Genomic DNA, 24,066 nt, shown 5'->3' with positions numbered 1-24,066 from the left:
ATGCCCTCTGTTGTACTGTCACTGCAAGTGTGGTGACCCTGTTGTAGGTGTGTTAGGAATATTTTGCTGAATAGCTTTCAGCAGTTTACCCAATGCACCATTCATGACAGCCACATTCACCTGGAAAACAAACAGACCAATGTCCATCTTCCCGTTTTTTTTGAGGACCTATAATAGATAAGTTACAGTACAACAATGGGGCTAGCCTTATAATTGCAAATGTCCCTGACTGACTGACTGACTGACTGACTGACCGACTGACTGAATGGTTGTATTTCCACCATTGGTCAGCTGAATGCCACATGACTGGATTGGATTTTCCCCATTTGCTGTTGCTCTCAAAATGAGGGTTGAGAATTAGAAATTAAGACCTGCCTCACATAAAGGTCTGTTACCTTCTGTAGTTGAGGTAAATAAAGGTCCCAGTCAATACAGTAGTTGGAAACTGTTGAGAGAAAAAACAAGAGAGATAAAATACTGTATCCGTGAGCGCAGAGAGTAGGACAGAAGCAAACAGATAAAGGGCTGAAATGCTGACACTAGGCAGAATGCAAATAGGAGGCAAGGATGTCAAGTTCACACACTGACCATTAGCGGTCCAGCCATATACTAGGTTTTGACCTTGTCTTTTATTTGTATTCCACTAATATTAAATAGGAGATATAAGCAAATGCAGCAATTTTGATATTGCCAAAATTGTAGTCACTTTATGGATTTCAGGGAAAGAGGGAAAAGGAAAATAATAATAATAATAATAATAATAATAAACATTAATTCAAAGCAGTCTCTTCATTCTAAATCAGTCCAAATTAATCCGGTTCACCATGCACTGTGGTCATCAGCTCATTAAGTCCACTTTTTTCACTGTGGAATATAGTTCATATGCTCCTTCCTATTCTTTTTCTTTTCCTACCACTTTGTGGAATTGAGGTTCTAGTGTCCAGGGTAGCTCACTGTCAAGGGTGGTTGATGATTCCAGTAAATCCATTCTACTGGGGGGGGGGGGGGGGGGTGCCCAACTCCTCTGCTAATGTTTTGCTCATGCTATTCCGCCAGCATTGCAGCGAGAGACCAGGAGAGGAAGTCACCTAGCCTAACCTGGATATTTATGAGTGCGCACTGTCAGGGATTAAATGTAACAGTGCAGGTTGTTAACCATGGGTTACCCACACTGTTAAATGAAGCCAAAAATATAACCTACTTTCAGTATAACTTGGATGATTCTGACATCAGGATTCACTGACCAGCCTAATATCACTCATGATGCTCAGTAAAAGCTTTCCCCAAGTGCACTGGAGAGCTGTCACCTAAAAAATACATTTACGTTTACACAGATATTACACTATGATACATTTCTGTGGTTTCCAGGAAGTGTGGATACCAGAAGGATTTTTTTAAGCATTGCGAGGTAAACCCGTGTAAATGTGTAACATAATTTTGATCATAGTTTTTAGTTACATTGAGGGAGTTCTCAGTTTTAAATGGTCAAGAGGATATAAAGTCAAAACAGGGGGACGAGGCGCAGGCAAATGTCTTGATAATATAATATGGTCGGTTGGATGTGTATCAGTCGGCTTTAAGCTAATCACTTTTAATCAGCCCCAGCCTCCTGTTTTTCAAAATTGTGAACCCAGCTTTTGCACTGCTGCAATCTGGCCACAGGCTATATAGCTGCAGTCTATACATTTTAAAAGAAAACTAAAGCTGTTTCACCTCATTGTTATGAATCTGCACCAGCAACAGCAGTGGCTGGAGGCATTACTGTATGTTTTCAGGTTGTTTGTACCTCCCATTCTCGTGAACACAGTATCTCAGGAATGCTTTGAGGCAATTTCTTCAAATTTGGCACAAACATTCAGTTGCACTCCAGAATGGTGGTCAAAGGTCAAGGACACTATGACTTCACATGACACATTTTTGGCCATAACTCAAGAATTCACACACAAATTATGACACAATTTTACACAGATGTCAAAAAGGATAAAATGTTAACAGTCAAAGATCAACTTCTCTGTGACATAAACTTCTACAAAAAAACTTTACTCATTATTCGACTGTGGTTGAATATCCAAAAATCCTCAGGAACAGAAGGGGAGATTCTGACCAGACTTTGACAGGTTGGCGGAGGCAAGTGGATAATTCTACTTATTAATGCGTTAAAGGGACAATTGCGTCTCGAGAAACCCACATCTCTCAATAGCAGATTACGTAGAGCATTTCAATAGCATACAGAGAGGGTATCCAGTATTTTTTTTTCCTTGCCATTTCTGTGGTTCACCACACTCAACCATACAGTTAGTTATAATAATGATATACCAACAAGAAACATACACACACAGCCCTAGAAGCGCACACACACACACACACCCCTGAACATACACATAGATGTTCTTCGTGTCCTCCCAGTATCTGTGTCTGTGTTCAGCCCTCTCCCCTCCTCCATCTCTGTCTTGAATGTTTTGGACCAAGGGCCCTTCCTGTTACTGTGTTCTTTCCTCTGAGATCCAAGCGAGTCTCGATCAAAGCAGTGCCGCCCTGTGTCTGACCATTTCAGGCCACATATGGACACTAAAGACCAACACATAATTTCACATTCACGATTTCATCATGTTTGTCTGGAAGTAAGGCTTTAGGGCAGGAAGTTCCCTCTCACGCTGCCCATCTGGTGATTAAACTGTTTTGTGGCATTTTGTTACAACAGGTGTTTTTATGAAAGAGGCACTAGATGTTTTTTTTCTGCCTAAAATGTGAATGGAGGATACACACATTCACTTGGGGTCATTACCAGGAAATGACACATTATTGTTTCCTTTTTTTTTAAAGGCAATCACCACCCCCACCCCCCAAAAGCAGCTCCACTAGTCATTACCTAACTTTTTCATTATACCTGAAATCAGTTGTGGTACTCAAATTAATTAGGTCACAAATGTTTTAGGGCTTCTCATTCATTCAGGTGATTTAATGCTGCATCTGGTATCATGTAGCCTCATAATCCTGGTACATTACTTTGTAACATGGACGGTGTAATTCTGCTGATTATCCAGCACTCGTTGCAACCCAGGATAAAATACAATGACTTTCCAAAGTTGTAAAATTCTTCCTCATAGTATTATACACCACTGTGCAGTGTTTTGGCTTCTGATATGCCTCCAGACTCATGGAGCTATTACTCAAATCATCTGTATTGGATCATATTTCATCATCTCACCAGCATCTTAAACAGGACGCCTCCACCAGTGCAGCCCCTTGTGTTTGAAGGCCCAGTAAGACCACATTAGTACTTACTTCCAAGGTTTGTAGTAAAAATAGTCAAAAATAGAGTCCGTAGCCATAAATTCAGACTTTCTGAGTTGTATTTGCCACTTTGTTGGCTCACTCATATACACCCTTTTCATAATTCAGAAATTTTTGGCATGCACTGAAGGCAGAATAAGACGAAGGAGAATTTTCCATCGATATTATGCCAATGACGAGATTTAAGAGGCTTAAGAGTGTAACTCAAGTAACAACAAATTTTTTCTCTGAGTAAATTAATTCCTTACTTTGTTCCAATGGAGTAAGTTGTAATGTGATTACAGTAACACTGCTTTGTAAGGAATTACTGGACCTCCAACACTGCATTTAAAAACTACTACATTCACCCTATGTACAGTAATATGTCAAAATCTGGGGTGAAGGAGGAGTTAACAAGCCACCCGCCGACTGGAACGATGTGCTTTCGGCTTCTCATTTCTCCATTTTACAGTCTGCTTAAGAGCTCTATCATCTAATTCACCAATAGGTTCAAGGTGCTGTTGGCTATCTGTTTGCAGGCACATTTGTGATGTGTGAATGCATCTGCTTTATATGAGGGTTTTCTTTTGTTGTTTGTATTTTTATTGGCTGTTTGGCTCCGTGTGTGTTTTCAGTTGATTGAGGTAGTCACCACACATCCTCATGCTCCTTCTCTCACACACTCATAAACACACATGCATGCTCATGTCCTCGAATGACCTACTTTGCTAAGCCTGACAGCAGCATTCCTGTCTCTCTAGGATCTTTGAACAATTTTTGGTCAGAGTTTGGTTTAGATTTTGCACAACAACACACATTTCCATCAGTTCTTCATATCAGCTCACAGAGTAGATGAAGCATGTCTCCAGATTTCCACCAGCTTTATCTGGTTAAACTATTGTATTGGCTATATGTTACGCCTGACGCAGATGCACTATTTAAAACTTCAATGTGGAATATGTACAGGCAATAGTTCCTTGCAAATAGACACTAAAGCGTCCCAGGATGTGAGAACTAAAAGCTGCACAAAGGCCTCTATTCCCTTGGCAGTGTCTGGGAGCCTAGTCCAATAAAAAGCTCTTTTATTTTCCCTCTCTTTTAGCTCATACTTTGATTGGGTCTGTAAAATGATATGAGTGCAGTGCCAAAACAAACATGCACTGACTTATTCTTTAAACCTCATGTTGCAGGTCGAGCTTTTCACACACATGCAGTGGTGCACTACAGTGGCAATGTCCCCTCACTTGTATATTCTCATAGAGTGGAGGGGCCTGGTGAATCTTAGGTCAGCTCTTATATCTGATGAATCCCAGAAAGAACATGGAGACGCTCGAGGGAACCAGAGCCCAAACAAGTATGACATTAGTGATTGCACTTCATTCAAGGAGATCTATCTTCTTGACCAGATATGGTTGCATACAAATGACATATTACATATTTATCAAGATTGGTGTAGTATATCTTGGACCAGAATTTGTTAAGAACCTCAGACAAAGACAATACAGATCAGACTTAATCCTGATGTGTGCTTTCTTAAATGTCTTAATTTGTGTGTTTACAGAGAGGCCTACATCAAATGGGCTTTGTATGATGTCACTGTTTTTGTAATCTGGCAAAATAGTGCTGAGGCTGTGTTAGTGTAACCTAGCCCACGCAACTCATCACACAAGAGCTCTCTCACTTCCCTTCTTTCTCTGGGGCAGTTTTCCTCCCATCCCCATGTCATTCTGGCTTCTTTTCATCTTCTCTCTGCTGTGTAGCTATGGCTCCACCTGTCTTTTAAAGGCCACCTGCCACATCCAATCACCTAACACATTCGCTGTCAGATGTGTCCATTGTCAGGTTAAATCTTGGCTGCATTTAGATGTCTGTCTGTGTCTCTATCAGGGTTTCTTAATTGTTGTGCATGTTTTCCATGTTTGTCTGCACCTTGCTTGCTTTGTGTCTATCTGCAGTATTTGTTGCATTTAAAAGCTATTATCGAAATCCACATTCTGAGGTTGCCTAGAACACATTTATTTTATTAGATCTCAATTATGTGTGAAACTGTCATTTCAGTTGTGCCTGGCCACAAGAAGCAACATTTATTTACTGGACACAGATCATTATTATTATTATGAGAGTATTCTTCTGGCCTTCACTCTGGAAGCAGTTTAGTAATTCCCTCTGCTGATTTCTTCCCCTTTACACTGGGGATTGCCATGGGTAATGGATTGTTAATTTACTTTTGTGTATGTCTAATCAATCTTTTTGTTTTTAATAGATAACACATATTGTAAGTTCCCCCTCAAAGCTATCATTTAATTATCAACAGACTACACTGCGTGTCCCTAGAACAAATGGGGTATGCTAGTTGGAAAATATAAATTGGTACACTGCTTGGCTAGTTGTTTTGATTTTGTTCATGTTCTGTTCATGAGGCTGCTATTTATGGTACATAATGTTCTCCACAGGCCAGTTTCATAATATCTTTGTGAGGTACTTTGAGGTGTTTTCTCATGAATCACATGTTTGACTTCAGAATAAAATTCATTGTGTGTATTGGCTGCGTTACGATGGAAAAACCTTGGGGGTTGATATTGGTTGTGATGCATTTTCAATATGAGGAGTCCTGCATGGACAAGTCTGCATTTGCAAAATAATTTTTTTCCCTGTGTGGTCATTTGATCAGGGAATGAATGCATTTTGCGATCACTTGTTGTAGAGAAAACAGAAAATATTCATCCTTAAAAAATAAATCATACTCATACAGTGAGTACACTAGTACGCATTCTTTGGGTTTTTTTGCATAATGCTTAAGCAAGATTTTTGCAGATAAATGAGAGGTTTTGGAGCTTTGTTAATGGATAAGGGTTCAAACCCCTGGTCCAACTTTACTGGCAGAATAAATTGGTGTCTTTGTAGTTGAGGAGACAGGCGGCGTTAAAAAAATGTTGAGAGGGCTGCAGACTGATCCCTCTTTCTGCCCTCTGTCCGCCCATCACCCTGCGGGAGATTTACTGCATGCAGTGAGCAGAACAGTGTGCTACACACATCTCACTATTCACTTTGTTTGTGTGTTTGTCTAACTCCTCATGCACACATTGAATCTGTGTAGTTCGGCTGCAGATGTTTGTGTATCCGCTTTCATGCCAGCCTGTGCCAGACTTAGTGCAACCGTGCCAGCTGAAAGTCTGAGCAAAATGGGATCCAAAGTTCTCTGCCGGCCTATAAAAACCCTCTACTGCGGACGGAAGAGAAGGCAGACCCATGAAACTATAAAATAACTACTCTTTTACTGAGCTCCCTGTCTGTCATAGCCTCTTATCTAGTGCCCTTCTCTTTCTGGTCTGTGATCTTACCCTGCACTGATGCAGACCAAATGGAGGATTGGAAGATGAAAGGAGTGACTGATGAGGAGGAAGGGAGAAGCAAAAAGATGAGGAGAGGAAAGCCAATAAGGAAGACTGTCTGGAAGAGATGTTTTGTCCCATTCATGATTGAAAACTGACACCATTTGAGCTTTGAATAGGACAGAAACACGCTCTGATAAACAAATGCATGGTACCAGGTGCCACATAAAAACATAGAACAGGGTTATGTTGGCTCTGGCAAATACAATGCGGCCACAATGGCCCCTTATTTCTCCAATCCTTTTTTGCTGTCACTCTTCTTTTTAAATATGAGAAAGCAGAAAATAACAATAATCTAACAATAGAAGGAGCAGCAAATCGACTTTTGAGTGAGCTCACAGTTTTTGGAGGACTCCCCCATTCAGATAGCTTTAAACCCATGTGGTCTCTGTCTGAAAAATCCAGAACATCTCAAGAGACAGCCATAAACCTTTACCAAAGTTACTAATCCTGTCATCTGCCTGCGTCATTTACTGATGATGGATCCAAATGCCGCCCATCGGGGGGCTTTAGATGTGACTGTCAAGAGTATGAACCCGTTCCCCCCACCTCAGTCCCTCCCCAACTGAACCTCTGCCATCTCTTCCTGTCAGCACATGTTACGGTGCATCTGGTGGATCCTCCCAAGTGGCATTGTTCATAGTCGATGTGGGAACTGGGTCACAGAACAGAGTCCAGCTCGGCACTGGTCCCTTTGGCCATGCTGCCAGGACCTGTAAACACAAGACCAGTCCAGGACCAGGAAAAATACAGGCAGTAGGTTTCATGTTAGAGTGATGGTGCACAGAGGGAGATGGATGTATAGATGGGTTGATGAAGGAGGGGTTAAGAAAAAAGAGCAAAAAGTTAGACAGTGAAGTGAGGTAATACAGAAGGGAAACAGTTAAATTAGTGTATTGTGCTCGGAACTCATGCTATACTGGAAGTGTTGGCGTTCTTACAGATGGGTGTGTTTGTGCGAGAGACATCACCTCCTTTGATGTCAGCTGTCAGTTGGCTTTGGTAAACATCTGGCGCTTTAGGACAGTATCTCTTATATTTGTCATTCAAACACACAAAGCAGATGCTTGAACAATGTGTAAAGTTAACCTCAAAGAATCAGGGTGTGATTTGTGCTGGAATCAAATTGCTGGCTGCTGGCCTGAGTTACTCAGTTGTCCTCGTCTTCGCTCGGCTCAAGAATGTTGTTTCTAGTGTGTAAGAGGTTGTTCAGATTCCTGTGCTTCACAGCGCTAGGGGAGCAGAAAAATGAGATGAAAAGATAGAAACAAGATGTTTTATGACCATTGTTTAGTAGAAGTGGGATGTATGTAAGCAGTCAAGGATTTACTAGTGACTTGTGGTGGATCCTGTTTCAAAGGAGTAGTGGTCTGCTTTGTGTTCCAGTGGCATCATGGCCTACAGATAAAGGGTCACGGATCGGGGAATCCTAAGTTTTTGCGTGTATGTGGGTGTGTGTGTTTGTAACTCAGCATTTCGGAGCAGTGCAGAGGAGGGTACCCCCAGTGGTGTATTCTTTTGTCTTTGTGGGCAGAGCTCAGGGTTGCTGGATGTGTGAGTCAGAGGGACCAGATGTTTGAGACCAGATGCCTTTCAGTGTGTCTCACCATCAGCACAGGCTTTGTTTAGCCCTACCTCACCAGTCCCAGGCCTATGGTGCTCCCATCATCCATCAGTTTCAACTTCAGCAGGATACTGACAGGGACATGGACTGTAGGTTGATTATAACCAGGCTAAGGTAGTACTTTGTCATGTAAACATCATAATCAAGGTATTTAACACAGAAGAAAGTCATAAACAGAAAAAAGCATGGAGTAACTTCATTAACAGACTTGCTCAACTTACTCAGCAGTCTTTCAAATCACTGTTGGCATATATAGAGCATAGCCTGTCTGATGGTTTTTGTCTGCACGCTCACTACAAACATGAAGTGAAAAGCAGCATGACTAGCAGTGAGGGAACAGTGGAACTTGTTTTTCCTGAGAACGATAGAAAAATAACATACATAACTTACACTGCAACTACAAGGTGTTTAGTAAAATTCACCCATGCATAAAACCAACAGAATATGATATTTTCAGACCACCCATTCTTCTTGACAGTAATGTGACTGTTGTACAAATAATTATGGCAGAGACAGGGCAAGACAGATGGTTGAGATGGATGTCGCATGATAGAGAGTCATCTAAACAGTTTATTTTGCTTCCTCTTTTCGTAGTGCTGGAAAATGGACAGGCACAGTAAAAACATCTAAAACACTCCAGTGTGGTACATGCTGATGTAAGATGACAGATGTCTTTCACAGCAGATCTGACATTTGAAGTAAAACTCTTGGATTCCGGGCTGCTGTGTGTCAAAGGTGCTGAGAGTACATGAGTCCTCTGTAAGAGAATTTTATTGGTGGTTGGTGTGTACTGCTTAAAAGGTCTGTTGGATATATTTAGTTATATTTAGTTTCCAATGTATTTTTATATGTTTTTGGATATTTAAATGTAAGTTTCAGTAACTGAAAACAGAATAAAGCTACATCCATGCTTTTCATTTTAAAACGGTGTTCAAACGACCATATCAGAAATAATCTCCGTCCATACTAACACACCTGAAAACACATGTGACATTACCATTCACATACACTGGGAATGTATGTACTGGTCCAAACAGGAAGATTGTCTACTGTGCATTTAGTCAGTTGCAGAAAATACTGCAAACGAGTAACAGCAAAAAACACGTATAATTTGTTAATTTGTGACTGATGAGACCCAATTATGATGTGAGGCGGGTGTCTGCACCTTTGTTTGCAAAGGTCTCCGTTTCCGTCCATCAAGACTATGACGCAACCCCAGAGTTTTCAAACTAAAATGGGGCCAGCAGTAGGAGCTCTCAAACTCTGGAGCAGTGTGGACACACAGAAGTGAACATATTAGTGTAGATTTAGCCTAAGATGTATGACTTCAGTTGTGTTGGGAAAATGACATTTCATGTTAGAAACATCTTGGCCTCCATCAATGTGCATTTCTGACTCAATACTAGATTACATGACTTGTTAAGATGGGTATTTTTTGCAGTGTGATATTTTGTTAATTAAGTTTTACAGCCTGTGTGTATCATCTCCTCTGGCTCCATTGAATTGAACAGGATAATTGGAAACACGATAAAGTCATCATCTTATATCATGAAATTTACCGACATTGTAAAAATGCCGTTTTCAATTAGGCAGGCCAAGTTTGTATTTGCACGAGAGAACAGAGTAACCATCAGTGGAATTCTTCTCTTTTTTTTTAAAGGGCCCTGACTTTTAATTATAGCTGTTATTTTTGTCATCAGCCCCCTTTTGATTTGCTGGTTCTGGATCAGAATTCCAGTCAAGCTGGTTTTGCCATAAAACCTCTCTGAGCCCTGTCTGAATCTGACTCCCAATCTGCTAGTGGGAGTTGCAGAGCAAAGGATGCAAGGGAGGGTTTGATTGGATCCAGGTGTTGAGCTCTGTTGTAGAAACAGTGTTCATGGTGTGGGTGGAGATGGGAAGCAGTGCTCCAGGTTACAAGGTCAGGGATCTTGCAAGACATGAAATTTATAAGAAGTATATATTTGAAAGAATAATGTGCAGACAGGAGATGGACATATCAATAATGTATGGTCATATCACTCGTCAAAAGTCTTATATATAACTGCATATAAGTGAGAGAATTAACACATCATAGAGGAACAAAGCATGAAACTCTTTGGCTTCTATTTCATCTTCTGACATTTTTTGACTTGTATCACAACTCTTCTGTTAGAGCTGAGGCATATGTGAAAAGGCATATGTAACTAAGAGGTTTAATGACTGCAGTGAGACATATTTAGGCCAGTGTGTTCACTTTCCCAGTCTACGCTAAACAAGCACTTAGACCTCTGCTGTGTCTATGGGCATCCTTACAGCCAAGTTGCAGCCAGCCCTTAGTCACCCGCCTTCCTCCGCTCCCCTCCCACCCCACCTACTCACCCGGAGCCAGTGTTTCTGCTTGGACATCTGTCCAGGGCTGGCAGTTGCAGATGTTGTTGACGGCTGCGAAGCTGAGAGGAAGTTCCAGCTACTCCAAAGTCCAAATGTTTCTTTTTTCATTTCCCTGTTTTGTTTTTTTTTCAGATGCAAAAAGAAGAGGAGGTATTCCTCTGGGAATGATAGGAACCAGATTTGTATAGCTCTCCTCTTTTTTACAGTTTTATGTGTATGTGTTTTGTTTCCTCTAAAACCACGATCTTACGTTACGGGAGATTCCAGCATACTTTGATCACAGTGAGGGTGAAGCAAAATCTTTAAAAGCATACTCAGACACAAACACACACATGCAAACTAAGCGAGTGACTCATAGCATCATCCGATTCACAGCTGAGTTTAACTGAGACCTCCTGAGAGCCTGGGAATTGATGCCAGCCTGCACCAAGTATGTGCACTGCTGAAGTTTTTTTTTTTTTTAAGTGATGCATTACTCTGAGACTGAGAAAGGATTGAGATGGGAATTCAGAGGCATTGTTTTATTTCTGAACAACTCATATTGTCTTAAATCCTTCATTATTCAAATTTAACTAGTTTCATATGACGTAAAGAAGAAAAGTGTGTTTGAAAATCCTCAGACAAGCAGAGATGAGGGCTGGGTTCAAAACCTCTTGTTTATCCAGTTGGTCATTGTCTTTCAGACTTGAAATCATGAATGTTTTTTGCATTAAGCCGCTGCTGTTGTTCATTTTTTGTGTCTTTCCTCTGCCATTGCTGTATTTCTTTAGTGTCCTGGATCCATTACTGAAAGCATTACAGCATCAGCAAAAGATTTATTCTTTTCTTTCTTTTTTTTTCTCAAGGCCATGGCAGCTTGCAAAGCCTGTGGAGAATTTAAGATGTTCTTGATTGTTCAGTGCTCCTCTCCCCATTAATGTGCTGCAGTATCATAGCCCTTTAATCCTGCTTGTCTGCTGTGCTGTTTGGCCCACAAGCACATGGGTGGCCAGCCAGCCAACCAGCCAGCCAGCTCTGATTATTTAAGGGTCCCAATCCTTAAAACCTTGAGGTCAACAGTAACTAATGCACTTAAGATCTACTGATGGCCCAGTGTTTCTGACAAATTGAGCTTACTATGTCAAATCTAATATATTGGGCTGCAATTTAACGCGTCAGCCTAGCTCTTAGTTGCAAACTGATGCAGTTAGGTAATCAAGGCAAGACTGTAAAGTTTTGCCAGTGTCTTGGGTCTTGCCTGCTCCAAGAAAGCCCCCTCAAATATTTGTCACCTTGTTGTATAACGTATTAGTTTCTCCGAACAATCTTCATTAATTAAACATAATCTATAAGCAGAACCATTTTCTACCTCATAAAACCTTTCCTTGATACAATTATTTTTGTTTTTGCATCATTGCCAACCAGCTTAATGATGATTATGTCCTATTAGCTGAATGAGAGGTAATTATCATCAGTACTCACAGAATTGCTTAATAGTGCTCAATAGTGTTTTACACGAACTTCCAACCTTGAGGTAATCATAGACAACAAATCCATATTTTATGCTAGTAGGGAGTGCACTCTTGAGTACACTTTCTGGGCAGCTTCTGTGAAGTGTATGTACATCTCTTGAGCCGCAGATTAAGTTTTTGATTGTTTTCGACTGACTCACCAAGCATGACAGTATTTCACCCAAATAGTAGAGACAAGTTGTTCTGACAAAGCAAGTCGTGGGACAGGATGTGGGCCTGAGAAGTTCCTGTGTAATCGCTGCAGAGATCTCACACACCGTTCCAACTCTGTAAATGCTTTTGTGAGCCTCTGTGTGCTGCTCCTCACAGCTGAGAATGCAAACTGCTCTCAAATGGAGGTTGAGGATCTAATTGAAGGAGACAAGTGTTTACGATCTCAAGTGTCATCCATAGTATCCCTTGAATCCTGGTAATTGTACATTTAGATACACTATTTGGAAAGCACAGACTCCTCATCATGCTTGATTTTACACTCACGCACATACATATGACTGCTGACAGATGAGTACTTGACAGAAACCATGTTTGAGTCTTTATAAGATAACAGAGTGTTGAATTGTGGAGATAAGATTGCATCTCTATGGATGGCTGCCATGAAGAAACACTAGAGCAGCTGGTTGTGTGTTTGGTTTCTCACTGTTCTCAATAGGATGAGTAACTGAGAACTGTTGGCATGAATTTAGTCTTTCTGGAATAATGCCTACTTTAACAATGCTGTGAATTTGCCCTAAAGGAGTACTTTGACATTTTGGGAAGTACAATCATTCTCTGGTGCCAGGAGACGCCATCTTAGCTTGGCAGAAAGACCTGAAGCCTGGCTGTGTCCAATGGTAGTGTGGTAATTAGTGAGCTTAGAGGTACTTGTAGCTGGATTGTTTTTAAATCTTTACCTTGGACAGAGCTAAGATAATTGTTTCTGCCTGCTTCCTGTCTTTATGCTAAGCTAAGCTAACTGGCTGCGGGCTCCAACGCCATGAAACAAGAGTTGTATTGATCTTATCTTCGCACGTTTTTTGCAGGGAAAGAAATACACACATTTGCCAGAATGTCGAGCGATTCCTTTAACTGTCTGATTGCTGTTTACACCAGCAGTCCAGACTTATTCTCTAATTGATCAGGAATGTTTTATGGGTCATCAAACACTGTGATTCATTTGACCCAGCTCTAATAGTCCTCTGCTGTATTAGGAGCCCAGCTCATAAACCCTCGAACCATGTCTTGAAGTGTCCCTGTTGTCTGATTGTGTGAGTCAGGCAGACAGCTTACACTAATAGCTTCCATCGGGCCATCCGGGCCTGGCGCATTATGGTGATGAGGCGGCAGATTTTGTGGTGAAACTGGCAAAGTCTGCTAGATGACGAGGCAAACCAGTGGGTACCAGGGGGGTTAACTGAACCTTTTGGGCCTGTCACTAACTCAGAACTTCAAAGCAAAGGTTGGTCTCTGGGTTTGGGAGGTGGTGTGGGACTTTGGGATTGGAAGGGTTAGGGGGCAACAAACATCATCTGTAATTGAGGTTTGTGAGGTTTGGGTTTTTCTGCAGGCTTGCATATTCTCCCTTAAATTTTTAATGTCTGTTCAGCATGTCCCAGCCAATCCCAGCACCACGTGCAGCTACAATAAGACTGAGCTGGAGACAGAGACGTCACATAACATTGCAGAGAAAGCACACAAAGACAACATGCAAATGAAACCTGCCAGAAAGGAGACGCTGAAGAGGACTGTCCTCAGTCCAAGACCATGAAACTGGGAAAAAAATGTAAATGAGACCATGTTGTCAGTTCATGCAGGAATGCCCTTTATTTCAAACCAGCAATTCCCCCGCTCTGAGAAAGTTAGTGTTGGAAAGTTCTGGCTCACACTGGATGGTAGTAGTGTGGTCTCTGACCTCTTGTCTGATTAAAATGTACATGCACAAGCACATAGCTGAATGAATGTTTCCCTCCATCTGTCTTTCTCTGTGTTTGTGTTGACAGGATGATTGTACGTTAATTTGTATGTGTGTTGTCACATGGGAGTTATGCTATCTAAATTAACAGCAGTGCTCTCCTAATCCCAGGATGTGCGAGTGTGTGTGTGTGTGTGTCTGTGTGTGACCCCGCACAAGTACATATCCTCTGTGAGTTTGTGGTTGTAGTCTATATATAGGAGTAACCTCAACAAACTATAGGAGTACCCGGCAACACTCCAGCTGTGCTGCACTGCTCTGTAATTAGTGCATCGAGACCACAGAGTTCTGATGTCGCCTGGCTGACTTTCAATGCTGTGGGAGATTGGGATCCCCCTGTGATGTCTCACTAACCATTCTCTGCCAATTCCTTTTATTTCTCTGTCTAGATAATGAAATGAACCCAAATAAAAACAAATACTAACTAGCACATCGTGTTTTTTGGAATCCAGGAACTCAAAACTTGTAAAATATAATTGAATTGAATGGACCATAAAGTTCCTCTCCGACTCGATGTATAAACAGAGGGTGGGATGCGAAGGAGTGAGAACAGCGTAGCTGAAATGTTTATTTACATCACTCAGATACCACTGCATGACTCTTTCCTTGCCACAAAGTTACTTTGTGTGTTTGTGTGACACCGTGCTTGTACACATCGATGGCTGTAATCAATAAAAGAACATAAACACATCCGATAGCGCACAAATGAGGCTTTCTGCTGTTTGTTTTTATTTGGTTCCTGTTTCCATTCAAGTGTGCTGTAGATCATTGCACAGCCAGCCAGATTGTTGCTTTTTAAGCTCAGCTGGAAGGAGCTGATGATGTGGGTTTTCATTTCTTTTTCACTTTTATTTAAAAACAAAAGCAGAGTGATTGACTGATGATGATACTGAAAATAGACAGAAAATGCCTGTGATGGTTAACAACTTTCCTCTGTCCTCTTCCTCCTTGTCTGTTCTAGGTGCTGCGTGGAGCTCAGCTGATAGCGGTGGCGTCAGCTGATGGAGGGGCCACAGCAGTAGAGGGCTCCCCTCTCCCCCCTGACATCCAAGTGCAGTATGTCCAACTAGCCCCCGTTGCCGACCACACAGCTGCCGTACAGGTAAAACAACACACACAAAAACACAAAGTCTTCCAGGCTCTCCTTCATGTGTGCACAGACACAGATTGTTTGTAACTGGCAAACAATCTGGAATATGCAGCTATCATTAGTCTGAGGTGAAACAGACCCCAGTGTTAATCTAAATCAGTCCCTCTTCACATCCATAAGAAATAACTGTGGACTAACTCTCTCTCTCTCTCTCTCTCTCTCTCTCTCTCTCTCTCTCTCTCTCTCTCTCTCTCTCTCTCTCTCTCTCTCTCTCTCTCATATATATATATATAATATTTAAATATTGCTTTTTTGTTAGTTTGGTATGTCAAATGGAACTAAATACAGAGCGCTTATGTGCCTCATCTACTGTTTCTGGTGAAGAGGCCAGTCAGAGCCACAAAATTACATTTACAGCTAATTCAAAACACTGTCCTTCCAGACAAACAACACCACTCCACCCCAAGTCATAGAAAATTTATACAAAATCCAAAAGGGATTTCATTAAACTTGCTGAAACTATCCAACAAGGTTCTGCCTCTCTGCCAGCCGTGGCACAGGAAACTGAATTCTGAGCTCAGTGATGAAATGTTTCTGAAATGTTTCTTGCTGCAATACTCCTTGGAGCTTGCAGTTATCGCCTAAAATGAAGTACTCAGCCATGTACCATTTTAATTTATTTAATGAACTTTTTTTGTATTTTTTTCAGCGCAGTTGGTATTTGTTTGTACTGATGACTCAACAAGTCGAATTTCATGCTCATCCAAGTGTTGAAATACTTCGACAAGCAGTCACCTCACATCGCCTGCCTTCCCTTTTTCAGCTCTGTACAGCCATCCAGTTGGAACAGTGGTTCATTGTGCTTGTGTCAAGCCCCCAAAAAACAGTTTTTTAATCCAAAAAATGTCACATAAGTAAAAAAAAAAAAATCCATTCTCTCTAAACGTGAAAAATACATGCTCTTTTAAAGGAAGGACAATAGTTAATTGTCTTTTTACTGAATAATTCAACTCCATCCACCTAAAAATTTCTTCTCTTCTTTCAAGACATTGAGTGCTAACTAGGAGCCAAAGTGTCTGGTTGTTGGGGCTGACAACTGCCGTCTTTTGTAATATAATGATTTGATTAGCATCATAAGAAGGCAGAATATGTCCTGAAATATTTCTTTGATAATTACTGTAATGTTGAAATAGACATATGAGTGTAATTTCAGCAATTTAGCTAAACTACTTGCAGGTACAATGGGTCCTGCTTTTTGCTTCATTATGACGGGTGTTTGGACAAAGTAACAAAGTAATTTAACATAATAAAGTGGAGTGGATGGAGTGTTATAAGGAAAGAGTAGTAATTAACTGATATACCTACAATCCCTTGATGATTGAGCTTGGTTAGCAACAGCCACATGTGGACTCAGGATGGTGTGCAGACACATGGCACAGCTGCCTTTCAAGTGGTCAGTTTAACTCTGAGAGGAGTAGAAAAGAGTCACACTTTCCCATTGTTCTCTCTGCTTTTGTTTTCCTCAAACATGTTGAATATTGTATTTTCTCTTTACTGCTTCTTTCCCTCACGTCACATGCTAAAGATGGGTGCCCTCTAGTCCTGATATGAGTCAAGTCTTTGTTCTATTATAATATAAACAGAGAGAACTTCAAATGATATGTGGCTGTGTAAAATACCAGAGCTTTTCCTGATATGATCTTCTTGCAGACCTTGTAATGTGATTGATCATAGTTGCCTCCCTGCAAATGTGAGCAAATGTGCTGACCAGCCACACATCAGGTTTTGGGATTTCCTTATTCAGACATCTCACTATGACCCTGTCTTGTTGTCCATTGTTGTGTGTAGTTGTCTAGGTAATTGGTTCCTTGCCCCTGTGAGTGTAGCGGTAGTTAAAGCACTTTATGTTGATTCAATTTTGTGTGTGTAGATGATACACAAACTGACAATATTTATTTGTGTATTCATGAGTATACACAATTATTGCCACCCCATGCACCGTATTCCAAAATCTGTGCTCCATGTTTCTTGGTGCAGCAAGCAATCAAACTGTTTGTTTATTCAACTGATTGGTTTGACTGGATTTTTATGTCTAAAAAGAGCAGATTTTTTTTGTAATGTTTGATTGTACACAGATCTTGACAAAAATCAACAAAGTTGGCAGGTCTGATCAGTCGTCAGCTTTCCGTTCAATGGAGTCTGGGCTCAGGAAAGGCGCTTTGATGTAGTCAGGGACAGAATGAAACCGTCTGTGGCGTCTATTCATCAAACAGTATTTAAACTTGTGAAAATCAGGTTTTCATTAACTTCAGACTGAAAATAATGTAAGGTGTAAAAATACATCCAGTATGTTTCTTTTAATTTTCTTTTTTTTTTTTAAGCATGCCTTGAAGGACTAGGACAGGTCTATCCAAACAATAACTGATCACGACATATGTAATGATATGTAATGCATGCAATTAAAAGAGAAGGATGGACGGAAAGCAGAAGAGACAGAATAGCAACAACCAATTACAATGGTAAATAAAACTGAACTCTATTGTAGTCACTGTATTGTAAGATAAATTGCAAAGTATCATTGACACAAGTGACAAATGTGGGAACATACTGTAGATGCGTGGCTTGGCTTGCCTGGTACAGGTTGGGTTATTGTCACAGTTGGGTTGTGATGTCCCAGAGTGTAAACATTGCTGACTTTCAGTTCAGAGTTCAAAGCAAGGTTAATGCTGCTATTTTCCCCCTTTTCTCAAAAGTGTTGAATCGAGAGAATTGTTCTCATCTGTTTCCAGACATATGGAAGCTTTTATAGAAGTTCTTGAAAAATTACTTAGGCTTTTGTATTTATTTATCTCTGCATTTTTCCTCTCTTTTTATATAATAGTTTCCATTACACAAACTAGATGAAGTAGGGGGCAAGACACAGTCATATATCCATGGGGCATTTCTGCAAGTTGGTGAAAATGTTAGTTGAATTTTGACTCTAAGTGGTTTATCTCCAGCTCAGGTCTAAAGTCTGGACTACAGACATGTCCAGTGTTTCAAACACTCATAAAAAACTAGAGGCCATCTTGTGATGGGATCACACAGCTGTGATGCCTATCAGCATGTTGACCTTCCAGCCCATGAGTACTCAGTAGTAATTACTACATTATTACATTATGACTACTCAGCTACACACCTGTAAAGTTTCATGATTGTGTATTTCACAGTTGCAGCACTATTGCAGTGACAAAGCCTGTCCACAGACACACAAACAACACAAACAAATCATTTTGCCATAATGACACACATAGACTCACAAGGTGAGAACAATACCAGCCCCACTGTTGCAGCTGTAAACACGGATCCATATGAGCTTTACTTGGCCTCTTTGCTGCCAGTGGTTACAGTGTGTTAGCCTGTTTTTGCATTGTGTGTGCTGCTGTGGTGCAGCTGTGCTCGAGTCAGCGCTGTTGTGTAGTGACAGCATGCTGGGCTGGAGTGAGGATTAAATGCTGCAGGTGTGTTTGAGGGAACCTTTGGCGTGCATTTGAGGAAGGAGTGAGTCACTCTTCATGGTCATCATCCAGGACTGAGTCATGAACCTCTCATCTTTTAAGGGGTTTTTACCCGTACAATACCTCACTCTGTCTGACACTGACCATAGAGGCGGTGAGAGAGCGTTAAAATACAAATAGCTCATGTCCTGTCAACCACCTATCACTCTGCTTCTTCTCTCATTCCTTTCACCATCTTCCCCTTTCTTCTCTCTGCTGTATCTCCTCTCTGATCTCTCTCATCATTCCTCTCCTCAAGCAGGATGCTACATAATTAGTATGTTTCATGTGTAAGCTCTCACTGACTTCCCTCTCCTGTCTTTCATGTGTCCCAGGCTGCTGAGCTGGCCCCAGCCCTGCAGGCCGACATGGAGGTAAAGGAGGCCATCCAGGGCGCCATCCAGGGCGAGAATGGCGAGGTGGTCCAGATTGTCACCTCTGTGGCCACCTGAGAGCCCACGTCTGGTTCGACACAGCCCAAAACTCTGGTCTGCAGCATGGCCTGACGAGTCTCAGTGAAACATCAGAGCTCAACAAGTGTATACAGTCTGACAAGCAATCAGAAAAACTTTCACAAATACTGAACATCACTGATGAAATGGAGAGAAGACGCATTTTTCTGTTTTTTTGTTTTGTTTTTTTTTCCTGCAAACTGCTCAATCCATTGCCAACCAGATGTCGCAATGTGGAAATGTTCACAGAGAACTCAAAAAGACCATGATACTCCAAGATCAACTGTGGTCCTTCTGGTGTTTTCATCACCAGAAGAACCTGGCCCACCGCAGAATACACAGTGGGATTATTGTCTATCCAGGGAGGATGTTGCTTATGCAGCACATCACTCTGCCACTTCATCAGCGCACATGCTTGTTTACATTAACTTTGGAAAATAGTGGTTATTTGGAGTTAATCCGCTTGGCTAATCCTGAAACCCTTGTGAGGGTTTGTAAAACCTCTGAATCCCACCTCAAATAACCAGTACTGTGCTCTTTGTCTCACCATTTTCTGTCATATCTTGTCACAGTGGACTGCAGTGGACAGCAGATTGAGCTGAGCACAGCTACTTTTGGTTTGGATTCATTTGGGTTTCTGTCACTGTTCATGAATTAGTCCATACTGTGTCTCCTGGCTGTGAGCCTTACCCCCCTTTACTTTCTTCAGCTTGTTTTCATACTACTTTAGCCACACAGCTTTGTTTTTTCGTTTGATTTATCTTATTGCAATATGCCGGAATTTTTGGAGAGCTTTAATTTCTGAGATAGAAGACCATGAAATAGAAGAGATGGTGCCAGTGGTAGACAGTACAAGTTGCTTGTAGGCTTGTAGAATACCATGGAAACCTTGAAGTTCTTTATTTCCCCTAGTTTTGACTCTGTGAAAGATACATTCATGTGAATAAAACATGTTTGTGGTTGCCATAAAAGTGTGTTTTTATTTTGGTTTCTGTCTGTATTTACTCTCTATTTCCATCAGCCATGATCATCAAAGTAGCTTCAAAGTTTTCTATGACATGGCTTCCCTTTCATCTGGTACAAATAGACAATTGAGGAAAGCGTGAAATAATAGTTTGGTTTTGAGGTCTTGTTTCATGTCTAGCTTATTTATTTATTATTTTTGAAGTAAATATGTATCATGTCAACTTCAATAACATATAACAGGATTAGGCTACTGTATGGTAAGCAATCTTGACAAAATGGCAAAAACAAGCTTTTGTTCTGGCTGTAATTAATATGTTGGCCGCATTATAACAGTTCCTGATCTGTAATTGCTTTTCTTCAAAATACACAATGTGCCCACTGTGTGGTTATGTTCTTCTGTCAGTAAAAACAAAGAGCATGTACTGTTGTGTTTTGCTGGGGTGATGCTCCTCTAATGATGAATATCTCTGCAGTCAGCGAGAAAAGAGATAAGTGAGACACTCCGAGCCTGTGTGTTGGTTTGGGGAAGTTTCCCATGCTCAGTGTGATGTAATAGTGTATTTTGGATTTGGGGAAAGAACCAGGCGACAAAATGAACTTGATAAAACAACATCCATGGTCTTGGCTGCTTCCTCTTGTTTCCTTTCAGTCTGTTGTTGCTGTCTCTGACCCCCTTTAAACTGCCTCTTCATCTTGTCCATTCCCTCTCTGCCTCTCCTACGTATTTCTCTTCTCTCACTCAACTCGGGTTTTCCTCTCTCTCCTTTGGAAGCCGTGTTAAAGTCCATCTACTCCTCTTTAAAATTACACACTAAGCTGGGCTAAAATTTCATAGGATAGACTGGTGGATCCATCCCTTTGAAACAATCTTGATGTAGCTGAGTTAAAATGTTGGCTTGGACAACTGTCCCACCCCCTCACCCCCCCCCCCCCCCCCCCCCCCCCGCCCACCTCTGACCGCTCCATTAAATCTTGGACTTGGAAGGAAACAGACCCCGCTCATAATAGTCTTTTGCTCTTCACTTTTACAACACTGGGCTCCATCCAAGGGCTGGAGTGGTTACCATAGCGACAGGCCCTCTCTCAGGCTGCCTCTAAGATAACCTGCTGAAAACAGAAATGAGTGATGGATGGTGAGATGAGATTGTTTGGAAGCGGAATACATGTTTGGAGAGAGGGAGTGGAGTGATGGACAGAGCCCAGGCGGTGTATCTTTCTCTCCTTCTCTCAGCGGCTCTGTGATCTCCTGCACTGACGGCAGCTCTACTGGCATCCGCTACAACATACAAGTACCAGCCTCTGTTGCTTTGACTTCAGCTGCAGATATTCCTCAGCTCCAACGTTTAATAAGGTTGGGGGAGTTATCTCAGGATGTGTAAAGATGAGTGAACATATTTGTTGAGGAAAAAATGTCCAAACACACTGTGTCCCTAGGACCATAAATCAGCGTTTGTTAATCTTGGGGAAACAAAGCTTCCCACAGCCAGGATTTATCTTTTTTTTTTTTTTTTTTTTTTTAAAGGCTTGCCTTTAAAAACATCTCTGTCCTTTCATTGGGTTTCTGTTGCATGAGAGAGTATTCAGCTTTATACACATTAAATTATGGCGATTCTGGATGTATGTGTTGTTGCATTCTTAAGTGAGACAGCAGCGAGCCTTGGACCGTAGCAACATGGCTGTCGTTACATGCAGATTTGTGTTGATGTGTAGTGCCCTTTCTACACCATACATGCTGCATGTTCTTTGCATATTGTCATCAGTCCATAAAACATTTTCCCAGCATGTATGGGATTTCTCTTCTATTTGGAGAGTGTCCTGCCATGGGCAACATGCTCCATGCAACCATGCACCATGATATGAGTTTGGTAGACTCATGAACAGGGGGGTTAACCAGCTTCAATAATTCCTTTAAGGATTTAGCTGTAACTCTGAGGTTCTTTTTTATGTTACTGATCATTCTACCTTACGCTTTTGGAGTCATTTTAGTTGGGCGCCCACTTCTATGGAAAGAAGCCACAGAACTAAATCATCCCCATTCAAAGACAGTTTGACTCTTGACCGCTGAATATCTAAACTCTATGAGATTACTTTGTGACCGCTTCCAGCTGTATGCAAATCAATAATTCTTGATTGTAAGTCCTCTGAGATATTTTATTTGAGGAATGGTTCACATCAGAAAATGTTTCTTGTGAACATCAAACTCCAAATGTTTTAATGCTTTTTTTTTTTTTTTAATAAGTCAAAGTAACTCTAACCCGCACCTCTAATTTAGTTTCATGACTGGACTCCAGGTTTGATAACGCCTGACTCCAACTTCTGTTAATATCATTACCCAAGGGGTTCACAGCCTTTCTCCAGCCTACACTATGAATGTTTTCAATATGGACAAGAATAATACAATGATTTGTGTGTTATTAGGTAAAAAAGATTGTGTTTGTTCATTATTGTAACTTGGATTAACATCTGACCATACTTTACAACAAATTTATACATAAATGGAGGTAATTCTGAAGAATTCACTTAGCTTTCCTTGCCACTGTATAAATATCAGCAGTACAAATCATGTAGTGAGAAAATTAATTTTTTTCTTTTTGTCAAATACATTAAGGAGGAAAAAAATCAGTTGAAAACTATTTATTAATATGTCAGTATGAATTGAAACTTCCATTCTGAATATTTACAGTTTAGTTTATATTTTACTACGAGATTTCTTTGTTCAAAATCTAGAAATCAGGCAGCCCAGACTGAAATGTAGTGATTTATAGGCTGCTCTATTCACAACTGTTACTAATTGTGATTTGTACACAGTAGACAGATGTTAATATACTGTGGAGTAGAAACAGGCCTCTAACTTATAATACCTAAGTGTTAAGAAATGACAAAAGCAAACTTGCACTTGAGAACAGACATTGAGAAATATTATTACTCACCACCACTTGTTATAAGAACTTACAGTACTTAACGCTAAACTGACTAACTTATGCAATTAACTAGTTATTTTATGTTAAAGGTGATGCAATTACATGATTACATTTCCCTTCCCAAGTGCTGTGTTATGATTTATATGTGTGTTTCCTGAATTATGCAATGTGCAACATTATTTTCCCACTATAAACTCTAAAATGTGTCTAATATTCTTAATATCCTGTATCCACTAATGGATGTTCAAGAGCAGCATGGTGTTCTCTCTCCTCTTTTTATTTTAACCTCCATGCTACTGAACGCTGCATCAACCAGCATGAGGCTTTGAAGGAGAACGGCACGGATGAACAACAGCTTTGTCCATTTAAACTTTCTGTTATCTGAAGCTTCAAAGTTACGAACGCTAATTCATTCAGAACCAGCCGGGAATCCCTTGAGTCGTGGGAAGAAGTGAAATCTGTGAGCGGTGGGTGCGCAGAGCGCTGCAGAAACTGCGTGGAAGGGAGGCACCCTCTCAGCTCGGGGACCAGATGTGTGAGAGAGGAGGGGTACAAAATCCTTCCCGGTCAGCGACTATCCTTAAAGCAAACTGTTGTCAGCTCCGACCCTCGATTGAGCTCTTCCTGCTTTATCGTCCAAGGTAAGACGAACATTTATTTGCCATGTTAACTGAAATGCGCTTTACGTCCGTGTCGTGAAGGAGACCCTCGGACGTGATGACGTGAGGGCGTAGCTGCTTGTGACAGGCTCCCGAGACGTGTGTTGCTTTCCCTGCTGCTCCATTCATGACGTGAACTCGCACTTCATTGAAAAAGCAGACCTCTTCCAACCCGGTGCCGCACACTTTACCTCAGCTCGCAGGTTAACTGGCGTGTTCATGTGAAGAATGAAGCAGGTGCATCATGCCGAGGAGCCACATTTGGTATACCAAGAAGTTTTCAAAAGACGTATTTGGATATTGGAAAAAAAAAAAAGAGTA

At 41.1% G+C, this 24,066-nt stretch overlaps 1 protein-coding gene across 1 annotated transcript in view; it reads left to right on the top strand.

Moving 5' to 3' along the window:
- The window catches only part of banp (BTG3 associated nuclear protein), a 37,834-nt gene extending 16,053 nt beyond the window's left edge, over positions 1-21,781 (top strand). The window contains exons 12-13 of the mRNA XM_071503031.1: positions 15,083-15,223; positions 19,083-21,781. Coding sequence (XP_071359132.1) covers positions 15,083-15,223; positions 19,083-19,199 — 258 coding nt within the window. The 3' untranslated portion in view covers positions 19,200-21,781. The remainder of the gene's footprint in view (positions 1-15,082; positions 15,224-19,082) is intronic.
- Positions 21,782-24,066: the final 2,285 nt, after the last annotated feature.

This window comes from Trachinotus anak, unplaced genomic scaffold (assembly GCF_046630095.1).
Source record: "Trachinotus anak isolate AG129_WGS33_773 ecotype Australia unplaced genomic scaffold, CSIRO_AGI_Tana_v1 ptg000002l, whole genome shotgun sequence".
In the NCBI taxonomy this organism is placed as follows: Eukaryota; Metazoa; Chordata; class Actinopteri; order Carangiformes; family Carangidae; genus Trachinotus; species Trachinotus anak.
Note: the sequence above shows the minus strand (reverse complement) of the source record. Positions and strands in the feature narration are given on the sequence as shown.